The 18,549-nt window shown below is 40.2% G+C and overlaps 1 protein-coding gene across 1 annotated transcript in view; it reads left to right on the forward strand.

Annotated features, from left to right (window-relative positions):
• Window positions 1-3,932: 3,932 nt before the first annotated feature.
• Window positions 3,933-18,549, forward strand: part of ZC3H7A (zinc finger CCCH-type containing 7A) — a 29,642-nt gene continuing 15,025 nt past the window's right edge. The window contains exons 1-9 of the mRNA XM_074158335.1: window positions 3,933-4,307; window positions 10,889-10,992; window positions 12,148-12,187; window positions 13,036-13,233; window positions 13,776-13,934; window positions 15,657-15,737; window positions 15,824-15,865; window positions 16,693-16,726; window positions 17,270-17,550. Of these exons, the coding sequence (XP_074014436.1) occupies window positions 4,035-4,307; window positions 10,889-10,992; window positions 12,148-12,187; window positions 13,036-13,233; window positions 13,776-13,934; window positions 15,657-15,737; window positions 15,824-15,865; window positions 16,693-16,726; window positions 17,270-17,550 (1,212 nt within the window). The 5' untranslated portion in view covers window positions 3,933-4,034. The remainder of the gene's footprint in view (window positions 4,308-10,888; window positions 10,993-12,147; window positions 12,188-13,035; window positions 13,234-13,775; window positions 13,935-15,656; window positions 15,738-15,823; window positions 15,866-16,692; window positions 16,727-17,269; window positions 17,551-18,549) is intronic.

Below are 18,549 nucleotides of genomic sequence, written 5' to 3' on the forward strand. Positions count from 1 at the left end.
GACTCGGTTCTTCAGTTTAAATGCTTCCTTTACTAACTAACGGGTTAAAAACTCTATTACCCTAAGGAAGTTCAGTCAGGAAGAGAAAAGCATTATAAAATCACAACTATTGTCGTTCACCTGAAGCTAATAAACATATAGACAGACTGACAGAATGGTAAAAGGCAACAGGATGAAAAACATAGCTATTAGTTAGCAACAGTGACAATCTTACAGGATTTTTATCTTTTTTAAAGAGACTAATCCACGTTTAATTTGCTTAATAGGGAAAACAGCTGCTCATGCCAGCCTCTCCTTTTCCCTGAGGTTACCCTTAATCAACAAACCTACTGCTCTAACCAATGTGTTGAAATAGCAGCCATCAGGCATGTCTTCAGCATGTCAACGTCCCACTCTGCAAATGTTCTGACATTAATATGAATGAAGTCTAGTGCTGTCCACAGGATAACATCAGTAATTACAATTGCAGTGCTTATAAACAGTAAGTTTTAGTCCTTTGTAACGTGCCTAGTTAAATAAGATGATCTTCGTTTCTGCCGTTTTTATCTTGATACTTAATACTGCCACTTCTGGCACCTGAGGTGCCACATAACTCAGTTTATTTCTCTCGCATATTGTCTTCTGAGGTCTTTGTCTACTTGAGTGATGACAATTTCAGGACACTGTTCAAAGCGCATTTCTCTGTTGCCAACGCAACAGTTTGTGTGGCTGCAAGGTGAACCAGATCTCAGGGAATCTTTCAGTCGAAACATAGCTACAACTTTTTTCCTGTGTCAATTCCCCAGTCCACCACAAACCCACCCAAATTCCAGCACTCGCAAAAGCAAGGGTGTAACAGAGGTGTAGGCACACCAGAGTTATTTATGATGGAGTCACCGCTTCTGCTGCCAAATATCCCATCATGACCTGAGAAATTCCCATTTCTGATAAAAATAAAAAAAAAAAAAAAGAAGTTGCAATAGCTAGCTTGGATTTAAGATAAAAAGTAACAAAAAAAGGAATTGCTCATGCTTGTTTTTCCAAAGAATCCTGCAAATAATGGGACAGGTAACAACTGTTGTTCAGACTGTATCTTTCAAGATTTTATAGGAATGTAATTCTTAAAGGAGATTCTCCTAAATACATGGCATTCTAAATTTAAAATTTAGACTATGATAGCAAAAACATAAATAAAAGATGACTTCCCTGGGATTTTAAAATAAACATATGAGAAACTAAAATACTTAAAATGTAGTGATTTCACCATAGCCTGTCCTGCAATATTGTTCAGTTTGAAACTTGGGACATAGAATTCCTTTAACTCAACTCCAACTAGGTTCTTGGTCAGACTCACAAAAGCAACTAAAACGTATGCTGCTTCTAAACAATTCTACCACAGCGGCTAAGTTAATCACAGAACACCTATTGTTCTCCAAAGCGTGGAAAAGCTCTATAACTTTTAGCTATACCTAGTACATTAAGTTTTTCCTTTTACTGTCAAATAATTAACCTAGTTTGTTCACAATCATCAGTACAAATAGCGATGAAACACCTGTCATCTTAAAACTGCTTTTAAGACAACAGAAGGGTAATTTTCCAAGACAGCAACTGCAAGATTTTCCAGCTGACTTCAGCCATATTCTAGCAGTGTACAGGGGCAATTCCTTCTCGATAAAGAAATACGATGTTTCCAAATTCCCTTTAAAGACTATCTTAAGTTCTCCCACATACAACAGTAACAAAGTTCCCTTTTTCAGCAGTTTAAATTGTCAAAATATAATCGGTAAGTTTATGTAGGCTTACATGAGTAATATTTTAAAATTAAAGGTAATGAGTGTATGTAACAGGATTAATTCTCATTGGTTAACTCATGACAAATTACTTCAAGATGGTTTAAGTACAGCTACTTTTCCTCTGAGTAGTTAACTATTATATCAAATATATTACTTCCACAAAAACTAACTTGGTCAGATATTTATGGTATTTGTCTTGCCACGTTCTCAAGGTATTTAACTGAATTTCACTGAATTTTTTAGAGTTGGAAGGGACCATAAAGATCATCTAATCCAACTCCCCTGCCGAAGCAGGATTGCCCAGAGCATGTCAGAGCATGTTACTCAGGACTGCATCCAGGCGGGTCTTGAAAATCTCCAAAGAAGGGGACTCCACAACCTCCCTGGGCAGCCTGTTCCAGTGCTCTGTCACCCTCACCATAAAGGAGTTTCTTCTCATATTTGAGTGGAACCTCCTATATTCCAGCTTGTGCCCGTTGCCCCTCGTCCTCTCACTGGCAACCACTGAAAAGAGTCTGGCTCCCTCCTCCTTCAACCCACCCTTCAGATACTTATAAGCATTGATAAGGTCTCCCCTCAGCCTTCTCTTCTCCAGGCTAAAGAGATTCTGCACATCTTGTACCTGTCATTGAAACCACGACTCTACAGCTCCCACTCTAACACCATGCCAAGCTATACACGCTGTGCTCTCAAACTGCTTAATAGGGTACAATTTGTTACAACACCTGAACCATTTGTTCAATACCCTCTTAATTCTAACACGAAATTTACTTTGTTTTCTAAGTATTTGATAGGTATTTTATAGACATTTTTAGTAATTTAAACAGACTTTTTTAGTAACCTAGCTTTACCTGATGCAATTTTCAGGCTCAATTTTTGCAGTCAGTATTACATCTGAAACATTCCCAAAGCAGTCAGCCCACCGGTGGAGTTCTCAACAAGCCATTCTCTAAAGGTGAACAGTACATAGCCACTCCTAACAGCAGGCTTAGAAAAATCAGCAACATGATTTGTTTAATACCTGTAAATCAAAAGGATTAAGAGCTAGGATTAGTATTTTCATCATGCTACTACCAGCCAGAAGATTTTACCTCAGCAGCGGTTTGTTGTTCTGGATGAGACTGATCGTACTGTTTCCTCTCTTAAGCTGCTCAGTATTCAAACAATTGTAATTTGGAATTGGATAAGCCTTCTTACCCTTTTTTTGGTCTACTTCATAGTTTATAATCCATAACTATAGTTCTTGTTCTAGGCATGATTTTTATTTTTTTTTTTTACTCTGTTTCTCTCCCCTCTCCTCAGTTCCTGCCGGAAGCAAAAGCCCAATTTTGCGTTGAGTCCTATGGGACTTCTGAATGTCTCTCAACGCACTGAAGCATCAACTACTTGAAATCTGACTGCTGCCATTAGGTTGTCACACTTAAGTCTCAAGCACGGACAGGAACGAGATACCCGTAACCCGGCGGTTCCCCGGCAGGGCCCGTGTGGCGGCCGGCGCGGGGGGGGGAAGGCTCCGGCCCGCACCGCCATCAGCCGCCGCCGCTCCTCGCGTCACGGCCCGGCAACGCTCCTCGCGCCGCCCGCTGCCTCCGCTGTTATTGGTTGGTACAGAGAGTTTTCACAAACATTTTTTGTGAGTTGCGACATAACGAGTCAGAAGCTACAACACGCTGAAGCTATGAACGTTCCCGGGTTCGTAGACATTCATCCCAGGCGAGCGACGGAGAAAACGGCGGGTCGTGCCCGGGCCCAGGCTCCCGCCGGTTCGCTCCGCCGTCGCTGCGGCGCGGCTGAGGGAGCAGCGCCCAACACCGACCCTCAGGGTGCCACCGTCAGACGAAGGCCGGGATCGGATCGGATCGGCTCTGCCCCCGCCTCACACGCCCTCAGCGCCGGCAGCCACTGAGCAAGCGCGCGACTGGAGACGGGGCACTGCCCCCGCCTCCCAGCCCAGAGCACGCGCAGTAGCCCCCGCACAGGAGCGGAAGGAGGGGGGTGACGTCAATGAGCGCGAGGACTCTCATAGGGCGCCGCCGGCAGGCAGCCCACGTCCGGCTCCTTCAGGGAGAACCAATGGGAGGTGTAAAGGTCCGCAGCGTCTGGGTGACGGGCGCATGCGTGGTGCGGACGTTGTCTGTTCAACCAGTCATACGCCACGGCGCACCGAGAGCGATGGCGGGGCCTCTAGGCGGGCTCTACGGCCAGCTGAAAGGGAAATGAAGAGCGGGGGGCGGGCCCTAGGCAGATAGCCAATCAGAAGCGATGAATTTCACAGTGGCCACCAATCAGAAGCGCCGGTTTCCAAAACAAGCTTGGCGAGCCAATGGGAAAGCCCACAGTGCTCGCGCCCGGGCCAATCGAGTCGGGCCTGCGCCCGCGGCCTCCCACCAGCAAGGGGCGCCCTCGGGAGTGGGGCCGAGGGCGGGGCGTGGGAGGTGCCGCCGTTGTCGCCGCCGTTGTCGCCGCCGCCGTCGCGCGCCCGGCTCGCTGGCTCCGCCTTCCGCGGCGCTGCGCTCCCGCGGGCCCCAGGAGCAGGTAGGGGCTGTGCGGGGCGGGGGGTGGCGGGGAGAACCGCGTTCCGCTGCCCCCGGCACGGCCGGGCCCCTCTGCCTGAGGAAGGGGTGCCCAGGCGCGGGTGGCGCCGCCTGGCCGGCCCGCTTCCCGTGCGGCGGCACTAGCCGCTCCCGCCCCTCCCTGCGCCGCGCCGTGGGGGCCAGCCGCTCCCCGGCCGAGGGTGGGGTCGCCCCGCCGCCGCGGGGCGGCGGGCGCGGTCGGTCGCGGCCGCTGTAGAAGTTGGCCGGGCCGGGCGGCGGGCGCCGCTGCAGAGGGCTGTCCGTCGGTGATCGCGAGCCGGTTGGCGCGAACAAAGGCGGCGGCGGGCGGGCCCCGCTGCGCGCGGGGCGGGCGGCGGCGCCGGGGGGCGGCGGGTGGCGCCGGCGGGCACAGGGCCCGCTCGGCCGCGCCTGAGGCGGACCCGGCGGGTTTCCCGCCGCCGCTCCCCGGGAAAAGCGGGGTTTGAGAGCTCTGGGGCTTCGTGAACGGAACAGGCCCCCCCCGTTTGACGGGAGGCGCGGAGAGCGGAGCGCTGACAGCGGCCGGGAGCGGGACCGTGTCCCGCCGGTGTCCCCTCCCGCCCGCGTCGCGTGTGAGGAGTTTTTCGGGCTTTCTGCGCGAAATAGGGGGTGCTTCAACTTGTGCCCGCGTTGATCCAGCTGAAGGAGGAAAACAGTGCCCGTTTTCCGTTCCTCTGCTGCCTTGAGGCAGCGTTCCCGGTTAGGCAGCGCTGTCACTGTGTGGTTACAGAAAGTCATAATGTATTACAGGAAGTAAAAGCTAAAAAAAGCTCCAAACACGGTCAATTACAGTCATCCAAATCGATTACCAAAGCTTATCTTGGTAATCAACTCAAATTCTGTTCATAAACCTGGATTTATTGCTAAGATGTCCTTCCCCAGCTTGAATTTTGGATCTGTTCTTTACTAAAATGTCCAAGGGAAGCGTAAAGCGAAGCCTTCCAGCCCCACTCCTTAATTTCCTAGGGTTAATGAAGCGTCTCTACAAAGTGTCTTTGTTCTCTCCTGTTTCTTTCATGGATTTAAAAAAAAAGTATGTAGGAAGGCTAGGAAAATAGAAAACAAACCTTGAACGGTATCACATTATTTTGTGGGTAGGGAACGAGTGGGAGGAGATGCAACTAAATACTTCAGGTAAATAGAGACTATGGAATGAGTAGATGTTAAACTGTTGCTGTATATTCCACTTCATTTAGAGGTTTCATTTTGACAACAGCTAAGTTTGTTTCTTTTTGTTAAAAAAAACCAAAACACCCAACAACCCAAAACTGAGTAGTGTCTGTGTTATTAACTGGCGTTTTCAGCTGACATAGCAGAATTGTGTGATTGTAACCAAAAGTATTAGATTAAGCAGAGGAATTAACTCAAAACTATTGAAACGTGTGCAGTGTACTGTTGTTTCCCCCCCAGCACGTTACATGTTTGAAATGTCCTGTGTAACGGCCCAGTGATGCGTGAGCACCAATATTAAATCTTTGGTGCCTTTGCTATCTGAGGAAGATATTTCTAAAAAGGTTTCCTATTAAGATTTCTGTTTTCCCTTCCTCATCTTGATGCCAGTCCAAGTCTGTTGAGCAGCGTACAGTCTCTGGGAGACACGCTTTAATTTGTACTGTAGTGTATTATCTGTAATTATTCTTTTAAACTGTTGGGTAGTTAGGAGGAGCCATAAAGTTGCTTTGAGAAGTCTGCTTTGGGTCAGGCTTATTCTGTGTTGGGCAGGTGCTCGGTGTCCAGTTTGATTCCTGGCTGGGTTGGAGCTGGGGGTAACAGAGCTCTCTCTAGGAAGCAGTTTTAGGGTACAGCTGCACGTGTGCACCTCCTTTTCTCACTTGTCTCTGTTAAGGTAGGGGTCTGCTTTCTCATGCCCCTGGCATGGGAATTATATAGTTTTTTGGCTCCAGATGCCTGAACATATGATGGTTGCTGCCGCTGTCAATGGTGCAGGAGGTAGCAGCAGAGATGGGCTTTTGCTGCTTCTGGGAGAAAGTGGTTTGTACTGTGCCTACCTTTTAGTTGTGTATTCACTTAAACTGTTCTGTTTCAGTCTTCCTTGTTCTCTTTGCAGTATTCGCTTTATTCCAGGAACCAGGGTGTAACTGCTCTCCTCTGGGGTACAATTTTCCTATATGGAGACATTGGTGAACTGTTGATGTTTTGATTTTATACAAAGAATTCTAATTTCATAACTTCTGATTGCTGATCAAAGTTTTGACATACAATGGTGTAAATGATGGGTTATTTTGTGACTGAGTTGATTTAATATTTTGAATTTGTTGCCTTCTCTCCTGCCTGCGTCGTAAAGAGAGGGAGAAGGCTGATGCTAGAATGCAAAAGGAGATCTCTTCTCTCAGTGTGATTTTTCACTAGACTTGCACCCCAGTCAAGGTTCATAATTCAGCTGAACCACTGAGGCTGGTAGAGATCCAGATCTATCAGCAGCAATCATGATAAAATTTTCAATGTGCTTTGTACTGTACAGAGATCTAATTTGAGATTCCTGTAACCCAGTAATTGCACTAATATTGAACTCAGTGATGCATGACAAGAGGATATGCTTCTATATCTTAAAAGAACACATCTATACACTGTACTAGTTTTTAAGTTTTATCGCTGTGGAGAAGGAAGTGCACAGAGGACCACTGACTTCCAGTTGTTTTCAGCATTTAGGTCTGAAGGTGCAGAGAATGCTTATTTAAAGTATTTATGATAAGAGGAACCATTAATGTCAATAAGGAACAAAACCAGAATTATTTGGTCAGCTGAAGGTCATTAATTCCCAGTGGTAGTAGTTCCAGTCCCTAAATAATGTTATGCATATTTCCTCTCTCCTCTGTCTCTAAACAAGCTGTCTGCACAACTGTAGGCAGCAGGAGAAAGGATTAGTTCTGCCCAGTTCCCTGCCCTTCGGGACTGAATTTTCAACTGGGGGAGCTTGCGTGAATGACGAACTGTAGGTACTTACTCCCTGGATTTGCAATTTAGAAATGGAAGGCTTTAAGCGGCGTGACCTTCCTTTACAGAATAACCAAGGTCTGTGTTCCTTCTACAGAACATCTCAGTTCTCTGCATTCTGTATGATTTTATTGACTTGCATTCCAAAGATCAGTTTTGCAAGATAGTCTGGCGGTTGTTGTGTTCAAAGCTCTTGTGCCTGAAGAATTATCCCTAAATATTATGAATGCCCTTTAAAGCTTATCTTGAATGCCTCGGAAGTGCCAAAATACAGAAAACAAGAAATTTGTCTTGCCCTGTGCTGGAAGGAAAGCAAATAGCCAGTACGAGGCATAAGTGCCTTTGTGTAAGAGAAGAGTGTAGGTATTCCTGGCTGCCAGAGCTGCCACAAATGTATTTTGCTCCCTATCTCCTGTTTGTACAACTGCACCAGCATCTATCTGAAAAGGTGACATTGGCTACTGGCAGTGTACTTTCTGTCACTTGGCTTCGGCTTTTGTTGAAGCCTGTGATAAAGATAAAACGGTATAAACTGTTCTTTAACTTGTTTGGGCTTAGGCAGGTTTTTTTTTTTGCTTTACTAGATTTAGGAAATTGAGCTTGTATTGGTCATGTAACAGCAGCTGTACAAATATAATATTTAATGCAAGGATCAGTTCTGCCTATGACCTTAATTACGGATATATTAGTCTGCCTTTTTTTTTTTTTTCCAACCCCATACTATATTTTTTTCTCTCTTTTCCTTAAGCTTGCCTCATTCAGTCATTTGTACGAAGAGTAAAGCTTTTCTAGTAATAAAAGCAACAAAGCAATGTTTTAACCTTTTAAATATATCTATGTATTTATATTTGTTTTAATTTCTGTCCCTGCAAATGGAGGAAAAAAGCTGTTGCAAAATAGGTGGGGTTTTTAAACTTTGAAAGTGGATGGATGACATTAAAAGTCAGGACATGATTGTTATTTGCCTTGTACGAGTCTAACATGTTTCTGGTTGCTTAAGGGGATCAAAGAATGATTTGAACGGGAGAGATGCTGTTAGAGGTGCTGTCTGAAGCAATTTTAAAGCCTCTGCAAAATCGTCAAATATTGGGGCAATGTGACTGTCAAAGTTTGTTAAGGAAAGATAATTTTTGCCTGAGCATCTTATGGATGCAGATGAGTAAGTAGGAAAAAAATAGAAAACTGCTTTGAATAATAAATTACACCACTCACATATGTTCCTCCCTTGCTAGCTATTTTTTTTCTGTGATGCCAGTTTGTAACATTTCCATTAACTTTATTGTTATGGAGAAATTGGATCTCCACATCCTCAAGTTTCAATATATCATTTATTCTTTAATATTTATCCTAGAGTTGGTAAATAAATGTAATTGTTACTGTGTTGGACTTTTTTCATCTCTTTGCGAGGTGTTGGTGTGGAGTATTGGGGCTGATTAAAATTAGTAGAGTAAAGCCGATCTTAATACTTGCCCAGATCTTGACATGTGCAAGACTCTTGTGTTGGCAGGATATTACTTTGTCAGTTGTTAATTCAGGGGACTAAAACATGTATTATGTAGCTTGCTTATTTTTGTGGGAAAGCGTATGCTGATATTGCTGCTATCTTTGGTTACTGTGAGAATTTCTTACTCTTGCTAACCCTTGTTTGAATTTTAAAATCTAAACCATGAATGAGTTAATAAAAATATATTCAGATTCCCCCCAAAAATTCCTTTTGGCATTTATATTTATCTTTGTTTATAGATAAACTATTTTCAGCCATTAAAACATTATCTTATAATAAAAGTCTTTCATTCTCTAAGCAATCCTGCTTCAGCAGGGGAGTTGGACTAGATGATCTATATGGTCCCTTCCAACTCTAAAAAAATTCAGTGAAATTCAGTGAAATATATATGCCAGAAGCACTCTATATATTACTAACTCGTGGAAGAAAAAATGATGCATAAAGTAACATGAAAAACAGTTACAAGAGGCGTTCATGGTTATTTCCTCTCTGGAGAGTAGATTGCTGAGTGCTATTTATATACCTAAACAGGCAATAATCTTAACAATTCATGCCAGTGAACTATTGTAGCTGTCCATGATATGTATCTGCAGACTGATTCTTTTTTTTTTTTTTTTTTTTTTTTTTGAAGTTAGAAAGTGAGGTGAAATGGGGACCTTGAAGTGCTTCCATTAAGTTGCTTAGTGACCTTAAGAAAATTACTCACTTTCTTTTGCTCGTTTTAGGAATGTGTTACAATAGGGCTAACTCTTAAAGACTTGAAATGGTGTAGACTTCATGTGTTCATTGAAGATGCTTTGGAAAGGTTTGTAAACATTATTAGAGCTGAATGCTCTTTGGATTGTTTCAGTATTCCAAATTATTTGGAGAAAGTAGGCTATCTTCTCCAGCCGGTTTCTATTCTCACTTGAGGTTTTGTGGAGTTTGTTGGGAGTTATTTTGGTTTTTATTTTACTTTGTTTTCATTATTCTGTCATTGATATGAAATGGTAACCTGGCACAAAACACTGGCTTTTTATAGTCTAGTTTCAAGACTAACAGAAATGTACTGCATGCAAATCCTCTTTTTGTTTTTAACTATAAATTCCTCCAAAAAGTAATTTTCTTCACAAAAAAAAAATCCTCAAGCTAAAAGCCTTTTCCTGAGTTTCAGTGTTTTCAAAATAAAATTTTGTCTTACTGATCTGTTTTGTAAAAATAAGTTGTGTTCTTATATTCCAGTTAGTCACAACTGTACGCAGCAATGAAACTATACTTTAATTAGCCTTATCTTGAAGGTTATACAGATCGGTTTAGCCTTTTTAATTGTTTTAGCCTATTTAATTGTTTTAGTCTACTGAATATGTGTAAATCCAGTAAATGAAAGACATGAAGAAAAAAAATACATCACTGATTAAGTAATTGGGTTTAAATGTCAAGTTGATGATGTGGAATTACATTAAAGTGATTCAGTTTTTCAGATGAAGTAGATAGTCTTTGCTACTGGTGAAGTTTTCAAGATTTTCACCTTGGTCAGCTGGTAGGTATTATTAAAACAGTGGTAGTTTGCTTCTAATTACACCTTAGGGATTGGCTGATGATGAGAGACTCTAGAATTAGACTTAATGGTAGTTTTGTAATCAGTTTGGGCTTTATTAATAACTATATCAGGGTCTTGAGTTTATTTCTACTTCAACAAACAAATAGAAGTACAAAGCTGTTAAAGGAGGTCACTGGAGCCTGAGCTTGGTCTAGCAGTGGTGCCTGCAAGCTGCTGGTGGAGTTTCACTAACGTGACTGCGTGATCTGGAGTAACTAAGTGGAAAACCAAAAATGAAGTAGAAGTTGGAAGAAGAGGTTTTCTGTCGAAGTGTTGAGCAACTGGGCACTGACAGAGGGGCTGTTGGTTCTGACCTGGGGCTTCTACCTGTGTGGCTGTGAGCGCTGCGGTGTTTGGCTGAGGTTTCTCCAGAGCGTGCTCTCTGAAGCTGTGGTGCGGGATCGTCTTCCTATGATGGACTTAGTGTTGATGTGAGATGGGATCCTTCTGGTCCAAATGCAAACTGCTTTATATTAACAGCCATTTATCTTTCTTCCTTTTTGAGGAGTGGCATATCCGAAAAGTGGATGTTCAGGATAACATGTCCAATGTGTCGGAAGAGAGGAGCACTAGACAACAGGACATTAAGAAAGGACTCCAGTTTATAGAGTATGATTTTGTGGTTTTATTCTTGTATGCTTATACACATGTATATATGAGATGGGTAGATCTGGGAAAGCCCTTCTAATAAAGCACGAGTGGAGGAAGGAGGAGGACCTGTCTTTGTCCTCAGAATATTTGCTACCGTGAGCATAGAAATGGAGAGCAGTCTTAAAGAAAAAACTGAACCCCTCTTTGTTCCCCGACAGAGCAGCTTGAAGGTGGGAGGGTATTCCTTTTCTGCCTTTGAGAAAAATCAGCACTGAATTTTTTTGGTGGGTGGAAAATGTTGATAGCCTGAAAATCCAGCTTGTCCTTACGGACAGCTACACCTAAAACTAGGTTGCTACTGAAAGTACTCACGGCTGCTGAAGTGTTTCAACTCTCTGGAGCTGAAATTTAACCTAATGAAAAAGCACCTCAGTAGTTAATTTTCATTTGGATCGATGCCAAATTCTCCTCTAGAAGATCCTGGTTAACTTAAAATCATTGTGAAATCTCACTCTAGTTCACTGCCCACATAAGGCATTCTTTAAAAGAAAGAAAAAAGAAAAAGAAAGCTGCCCTTAAAAAAATTGTTTAGAAACAGATTCTCAGATAATCTATATGGGAAGGGGAAGGGTTCCTATTTTTCTTCCTGCAAAGTTAGAAGTAAATACCTCTGTTCTGTGCTAGAGAAAGTCTCTGCTGTGTGTCGTACAAAAGAACTCTTAAAATTCCTGTAGTGTCATTGGTATGAGTTAATTAAAATTGATGTTTTCTTTTGACAGATAATTTCTCATTTTGTAATACTTACAAGAAGATTGCAGTTCTCCTCATGTATAGTCTGTTTATGCACAGCGGAGGAGAGGAAGGAAATTGTTTTTAAACAAACAACATTGAGGTTTTCAACTCAAAGCATGCAAAACCTTAATATGTTTTGAACAACAGAGTTAAGACTGTAACTTTAAATGAAAATGAGTCATTAGTAATAAGAAAACACAGTTGTTTAATCAAAACTAATCTACAGCAGTCCTGCCTTGTTCAGTGCAGGCAATAGACAATATTTAGCAATTCCCCAGTTGCAGCAAGTGAGACTGCTTTTAGTGATAACCAGTGCTCTCCCATGTGATCCTCTTCTAAGCAATATGTCTAGTGAGTGAATTTTGTAATTTGTTTTTCTAGATCTACTTTGCCCTATCCAGGGACGCAAGAACAGTATGAGGTAATGAAATTACTTTTGCATTTTCAGAAGGGCTTTTAATATGGGCCTATCTTATTATATTTATTCTTGTTTGTAATCATCATTTAAGTAATGGTATAGTATGAATGGTAATTTACAATGTCTCAATATTGGACTACTTGCATTGTGAAACAGGTATTCAGATATTTTGATGCTTGGGAACATATAAATGTGGTACATCTATATGTACTCATATAGGAGTTCAGATTAACTCTTTCTCTACTGGTGTTAGGGATAAATTCAGGGCATTCAATGGATAAAACAATGTGCTATTCTGGGTCAAGTTTATAGTTGTACAGCAAAAGTGAGATAAAAGGACCTCAGTCACATAAACCTTCATAATGTATTTTCTTTCTGTACATGTTATTACTTTGCATAATGTTTTACTTATATTTCCAGACTCATCTTTTTAGCATTTTTATCCAGTAGTAGGTGGTTTCATTGTATTTGAGAACATATTAGATAAAGACGTAGTCATTCACATTTTAGATTAAAAAAAAAATCTTTTGCTCTGCAAAAGCAGCCTTTATGCATTACTGGTTTGCATATTATATATATTATGTATATGTCTTCTTAAACTTATTTATACAAAGTAATTCTGTTATGAGTAGTTCAGCCTCCCTTTTATTTACATGTATTGTGGTGTTGAATGTTAGAGGTTGTCTTGGAAAAATGTCAGAAGAAAAATACTCATATAGGCAAAAGTTTTGCATTTGATTTTGATTCTGTGAAGTTACAAGTATAAATTTTCTATTTAAAAATGTGTTTGGAAACAGGGAAGGTAAACAACAAATACTGCTATTGATGAGTGTTTCTTTTCTTTATTCCAGTTATTTATACGAGAGCTTGTTAGAAATCTTTTTAATGAAGGGAATGATGTATATCGAGAAGGTGATTGGAGAGGATCACTGAGTCACTATACAGAAGCTATAAATATAGCTGATTATGCTAATTCTGAAGAAATCCATGTTTCCGATGATATTTTAGAGAAGCTGCATGTGAACAGGATAGCATGTTTTTCAAATATGGTAAGCTTCTGCTTAAACTGTATAATTTCTCAAGAACAATGTGCTAAGAGTACAAAGACATGGCACATTTCCTAGTGAGTGGAAAACTCGTGGTGTTGGTTTGAGAATTGGCATGTTTCAAATCATCATTTTGGCATATTCTTTAATCTCTTATTTTTACAAGTATAATCTTCTAGATATTTTTAGTTACTAGAATATTAACATTGAAGAGTCATACTAGATTTGGAAGTTGATGGAAAAGTATTTTTATCCATTTATACTGCTGATTGCACCCGAGTCTGCTGCTTTCTCTGTGGAATAAGATGGCTTTTGTGAAAGAGCTAAATTGTCTTCATAACTATTACTGGATTTTACATGAATGATGGCCCTGCTTCTTTCTAGTTGCATGCGTTGGTGACTTAGCAAAACTCATACATGCAGTGTGCAGTGGCCTTGGTGAATGTTTTATAGTGTTTCAATACCTTCATCTAATACAGTTTAAATTCAGTATTACAATGATAATAGTTCTGATTCGTGCCTTTTTTTCTTTTTTCTCCTTGTAGGGATTGCATGAAAAAGTTTTAGAAGACTGTGAAATAGCATTAAGATTAAACGAAAACAATTTCAGAGCTCTCTATCGGAAAGCAAAAGCTTTGAACGAACTGGGAAGGTATAAGACGGCTTATGATGCTGTAGCAAAATGTTCTCTTGCTGTGCCACAGGTAGGTAAATTATATAATGATGATTATTCTTAAATATTTAATACAGAAAACATTTATTTACATCAAGACCATTGAAGGTTTTTTTGGTTGTTTTGTTGTTTGTTTTTTTTTAAAGCAGTAAAATTCTTTTTTATTCCTCTAAGAATTTTTTGTTGTTGTTGTGGAAGTGAAGACTGACAGCAAAGATTGCAGTCCCCAAGCCCAGTTTGTTCCGTTAACTTTCAGCACAAGAAATAGTCAGTTTGCAGTGAGGGTCAAGTGCCACAAATGTTTGCAATAAATACTAGAACCACTGAATTAATTGTTTACAATTCTCTACAGTGAGAAGTATACTCATGACATAATAAGAAAAAGCATCCATAATTATAACGTACAATACTGATTCTTTTGATAAGTGTATTTTAACTTTCCAAGCATTTAGTAACATTCTTATCTGTGCATTGTCCTCCATCTGAATCACTTACTCGGTACCTCTAATGTTAGGCGGGACGTGTATTAGCAAGCAGCAAGGGATGTAATAGGAGAGGAGCTGTAAACTGAAATGCTGGTCCCCAGGATCCGATTTCCATGGTTGGTTGTGGTTTTTTGGGTTTTTGCTGCGTTGTTTTGGGTTTGGGGTTTGTTTTTTTTTTTTTTTTTTTTTTTTTGTTTTGTTTTTTTTAAAGAGCTGAGGTGCATCAAGTGCACTCCTGCGGCACTTTCGGTTTAGTTTCGTTCAAAATTAATTTAATTTGGTTCTCTGAGACACTTCATAACACACTAAAATGCAGTAAAAGGATGATTAAGAGCTTCACTTCAGAAATGCATTCCTGTTTTGAACTAAAATACTGATGGAAACTATATGCTTTGCTCAAAATAGACTGATCACAGGACAGAACACTGAGATGCGTTTTTTTTTCGCTTTTCTAGGTCAAAATTACAGTGAAATTGCTAGACAAACTGTTGAGCGTAGGTTTACCCCTGGGTATAGTGAAGGTTTCAGTTGCGTTTCCAAATACACAGCAGTTTATCTGAATGTGTAACTTTAGACTTTGGATCCTCACTTTTCACCCCCAGATCTGAATGTTTTTGCCTAGGGTTTATATGCCTTTATATAAGTTTTATAAATAGCTTTTTCTAGCCATAGGACACGTTCTGAAACTAAATCTTAAAATAATTTAAACGGATAGTTATAACTATAGGACAGAGTGAAATATGATCAGGATTTTAACTCAATTTTCTAGTTGTATGATGCAATTACTGCCAAAATACAGCGTTCTCATTAAATATTCAGCAGTGTTATGTAGTAGCTGACATGGTAATCGGAAATGTGGCCCTCAATTTGTGTAAAAACAAAACAACGAAAAAAACCCCATCCCCTCAAAAAACAAACCACCTCCCCAAATAAACAAACAAAAAATACACACCCACAAAAAAGCCCCCTTCTCTGAACTTCTCTGGTTTTAGAAAAATCTTACATTATTTTAAATTCAAGTAAGTGGAAGAGAAGGATACTCTCTATTTTCTGGCTTTTTTAAAAATTCTAGATGTTGGAGTAATTTTGCGTGAAGGTAGCTGTATTTTTCAGTGTCAGCTTGCAGTTCTTTATGTTTGTGGAAAAGTAAAGGTGCATTATGAGACATTCTGCCTATAGGGATCTTGCAGAACATAGACTGAGATGTAAACACATCTTGACTAGATGACAATACATGTAAATTATAAAATTTTATTTATGTCTTTTAGGATGAAAGTGTGATTAAGCTTACCCAAGAACTAGCTCAGAAACTAGGGTTAAAAATAAGAAAAGCATATGTAAGAGCAAAGGTAAGATTTTATTTTAACATTTTACATTGAGGTTTCCCTCTCTTGCTATCAGTTTTGTATTTAATGAAGGTATCTTTTCATTGCAGCCACCCTCCTCAAACTCAGTTTCTAGTGATGTATCAACTCAGGTAAGATTTTGCATGTTCCAAGTGCAAGCTGACTTTAAATTACAGGGAATCATTGCTTCATGATTTCATGATGATTAAGTGAAAATTGTGCAATTAACATTTTATATAAGATGCTGTTATTTTGGACTTCAGGGCTTTTCAGTTTTGCTGTATATTTATGGCAGACTAGCACATAAGATTATCATTCAAGTTATCTTTGTAGAATAAATGTTAGCTAGAACATTAAATCCAGTGCAATGAATATATTTACTTTTAATGTCTAGAGACAAGGCCATAGTTAATGTGCTTGCTTACTTATTTATTCATTTATGTATGTATGTATTTTGTTGGCAGTTATCGAAGTGAAGGGTGCTGGGATAAAATCCCTTTTAATTTATGCATTTTTCCAATTTTGACCTTCACTAGCAGCTGAACTTGCATTTATTTTGCTATTTTAATGTGCCTGAGTAGCAGTAATGAAGAGGAGCTCATCTTAATCTTACAGGCTTTTTTCACAGGAACATAGTCAATTTAGCTGTAACTGAATGGGGAAATGTAGGAACAGCTCATTTAAGATGCTGTTTGGACTCTTTTATTCCATGAAGTAGCACTCTCATTTTTGTTGGTTGGTTGCAGGTTTTTAGTGATACTGTGAGTGGATTTCAGTCTGCAAATGGATGTGTTACCTAAAAAAGTATTTGACCTTTAAATTCCATTAGACTTCATAATTTTCAAATTTTATAAAACCTGAATTTGAGAACTTACATTCTTAGTGTGTAAATATGTATTTGAAAATTTTAATGGTTCTTGTGCAAAGTGCTGAGAGGTATTTTTTGTCTCGCTTACAGAATTCTTCTTCTTCTGTAGAAGATATTGAGTTAGGTGAGTCTTGGTTATTGGTCTTGGTTATTAATACTGAGGACAGTATTACTGGTAGGAAGCTAGATGTGCCATGCTATTTCATGTTATGAAATTTCTTAAGAAAATTCATCTTGTCATTTGAAAGATCTGTGGTAAAAAGTCTGATCTGTTTATCTCTAAAGCTACGTATTTAAGTGGCTGAGCCAATTTCCTTTCAGTCTCCTCGACTTGATATGATTGTAACTGCTCCCATAGTGATTGTCTCATACTGTTCTCTTTCACTTGGGAAAATAGAGACGGGAAGATACACCAAAGATTTAGTAAAGTGTCAGGTCTGTAACTTTTCCTGTGTTTTTTAGTTTGAGTAATACATAGACACTGAGATACAAGTACACATGAATTGGGAGTTAGTGGAAGCTGAAGAGATTTAATGTGGTTTTGCTTAAATGTTCTTCATGTTTCTCCACTCCCTCGCCCCTCACATTGTCAGGGTAAAAGTTATGCAAGATTTTTTTTTACATCTTTGAACAAAATTTCCAGTAATTCTCATCTTACCTGTTTCAGATTTGTCTGACCAGAAGCAAGAGATGGTTTCTGCTGCTTCTTCATCAAACTTTGTTTCTGAAGTGTCTAAAGTGTCATCAGTACCTGTACCATCTTTACCTTCTGTTATGCCTCTTCAAGTGGAAAAGGTTTCTTTGCCCTCTGCAGTGTTGGCAAATGGAGGGAATGTTTCTTTCTCTATGCCAGAAGCATGTTTAGATTGTGGAGATGGAGACATAATTATTGGTGAAGAACTCGATGAATTACTTGATTCTGTGCCTGATCCAGAGGAAAGTGTAATGGTAAGACTTGTTTGTTTGTTTTCTTTCTCAAAAGACTGCCCTTCTGAGTGGATCTTGCATTTTTATCAAGTGGGCTAGTAGTGAAATGCAAGTTAAATTTCCTAGTTACATTGAGCTGTATTTGTGCGTGATTCGGTTGATTCTATGATTTTTCTCTGGTGCAGATTCTTGCAAATGTGGCTATAAAAATGTCAGGACCCAGCAGAGCTCCAAGGACAATGATATTGGTTTTGTATGTTGGAAATCCTGAGTGAGGTTGCTGGGGGAGAGATACTACCCCAGAAATACTACTGAAGTACTACAGTGCTGCCACGGTGGGAGGGATACAGCTTCCAGGAAGTACTATGAATAGTGAAGCAGACGATTGAAGTCTGGGCTGGTGTGGGTTTTGTTTGGGTGGGGTTTGTTGGGGTTTTTTTTTTGGTGTAAATTAACCCTCTCAGAACCTGAGAGTGTGTTGGAGTACCCACCCTGTAGCCGTAGAAACTACAGGTGAAGTTACACTAGTAGCTTTGCAGGACAGTAAAATTTGCACTGTGGTCTTCTGGTGCATTCTGGTGTCTCTGCACTCAGAGCTTTGTCCAGATCCACCTCCTGGATAACCAGAAATAGTTAGACTATCATGAGTCTTAACTTTTTTGTATTTTTTTAGAAGAGATTATTAGAGAAATTTAGGCACATGAAGAGCTGTTCTTAATTACACCATCATTCTAGAGGTCGAACAGACTGTGAAGCATACAGTCACTCAACTGTTAGACAAAAATGAGGGCTCTGATTGATGAACAGAGATGTCTGAACTTATTAGCAAGTTACTGACTCTCTGCTGTGGCCCTGCCAGTCATTTGGAGCCCTTAGTATCGCAATGTTAAATGAGATGGTGGCATATGTAATTCTTCAGTTAGTTGTGATTTTAATTCCTCATTCAGCTGTGGATGTGGTTGTATATCTTTAAATCAAAAAATGCTTGGGCTTCAAAGTTTCTTTTGTATACACTTTGTT

The sequence above is a fragment of the Numenius arquata genome, chromosome 14 (genome assembly GCF_964106895.1).
Source record: "Numenius arquata chromosome 14, bNumArq3.hap1.1, whole genome shotgun sequence".
In the NCBI taxonomy this organism is placed as follows: Eukaryota; Metazoa; Chordata; class Aves; order Charadriiformes; family Scolopacidae; genus Numenius; species Numenius arquata.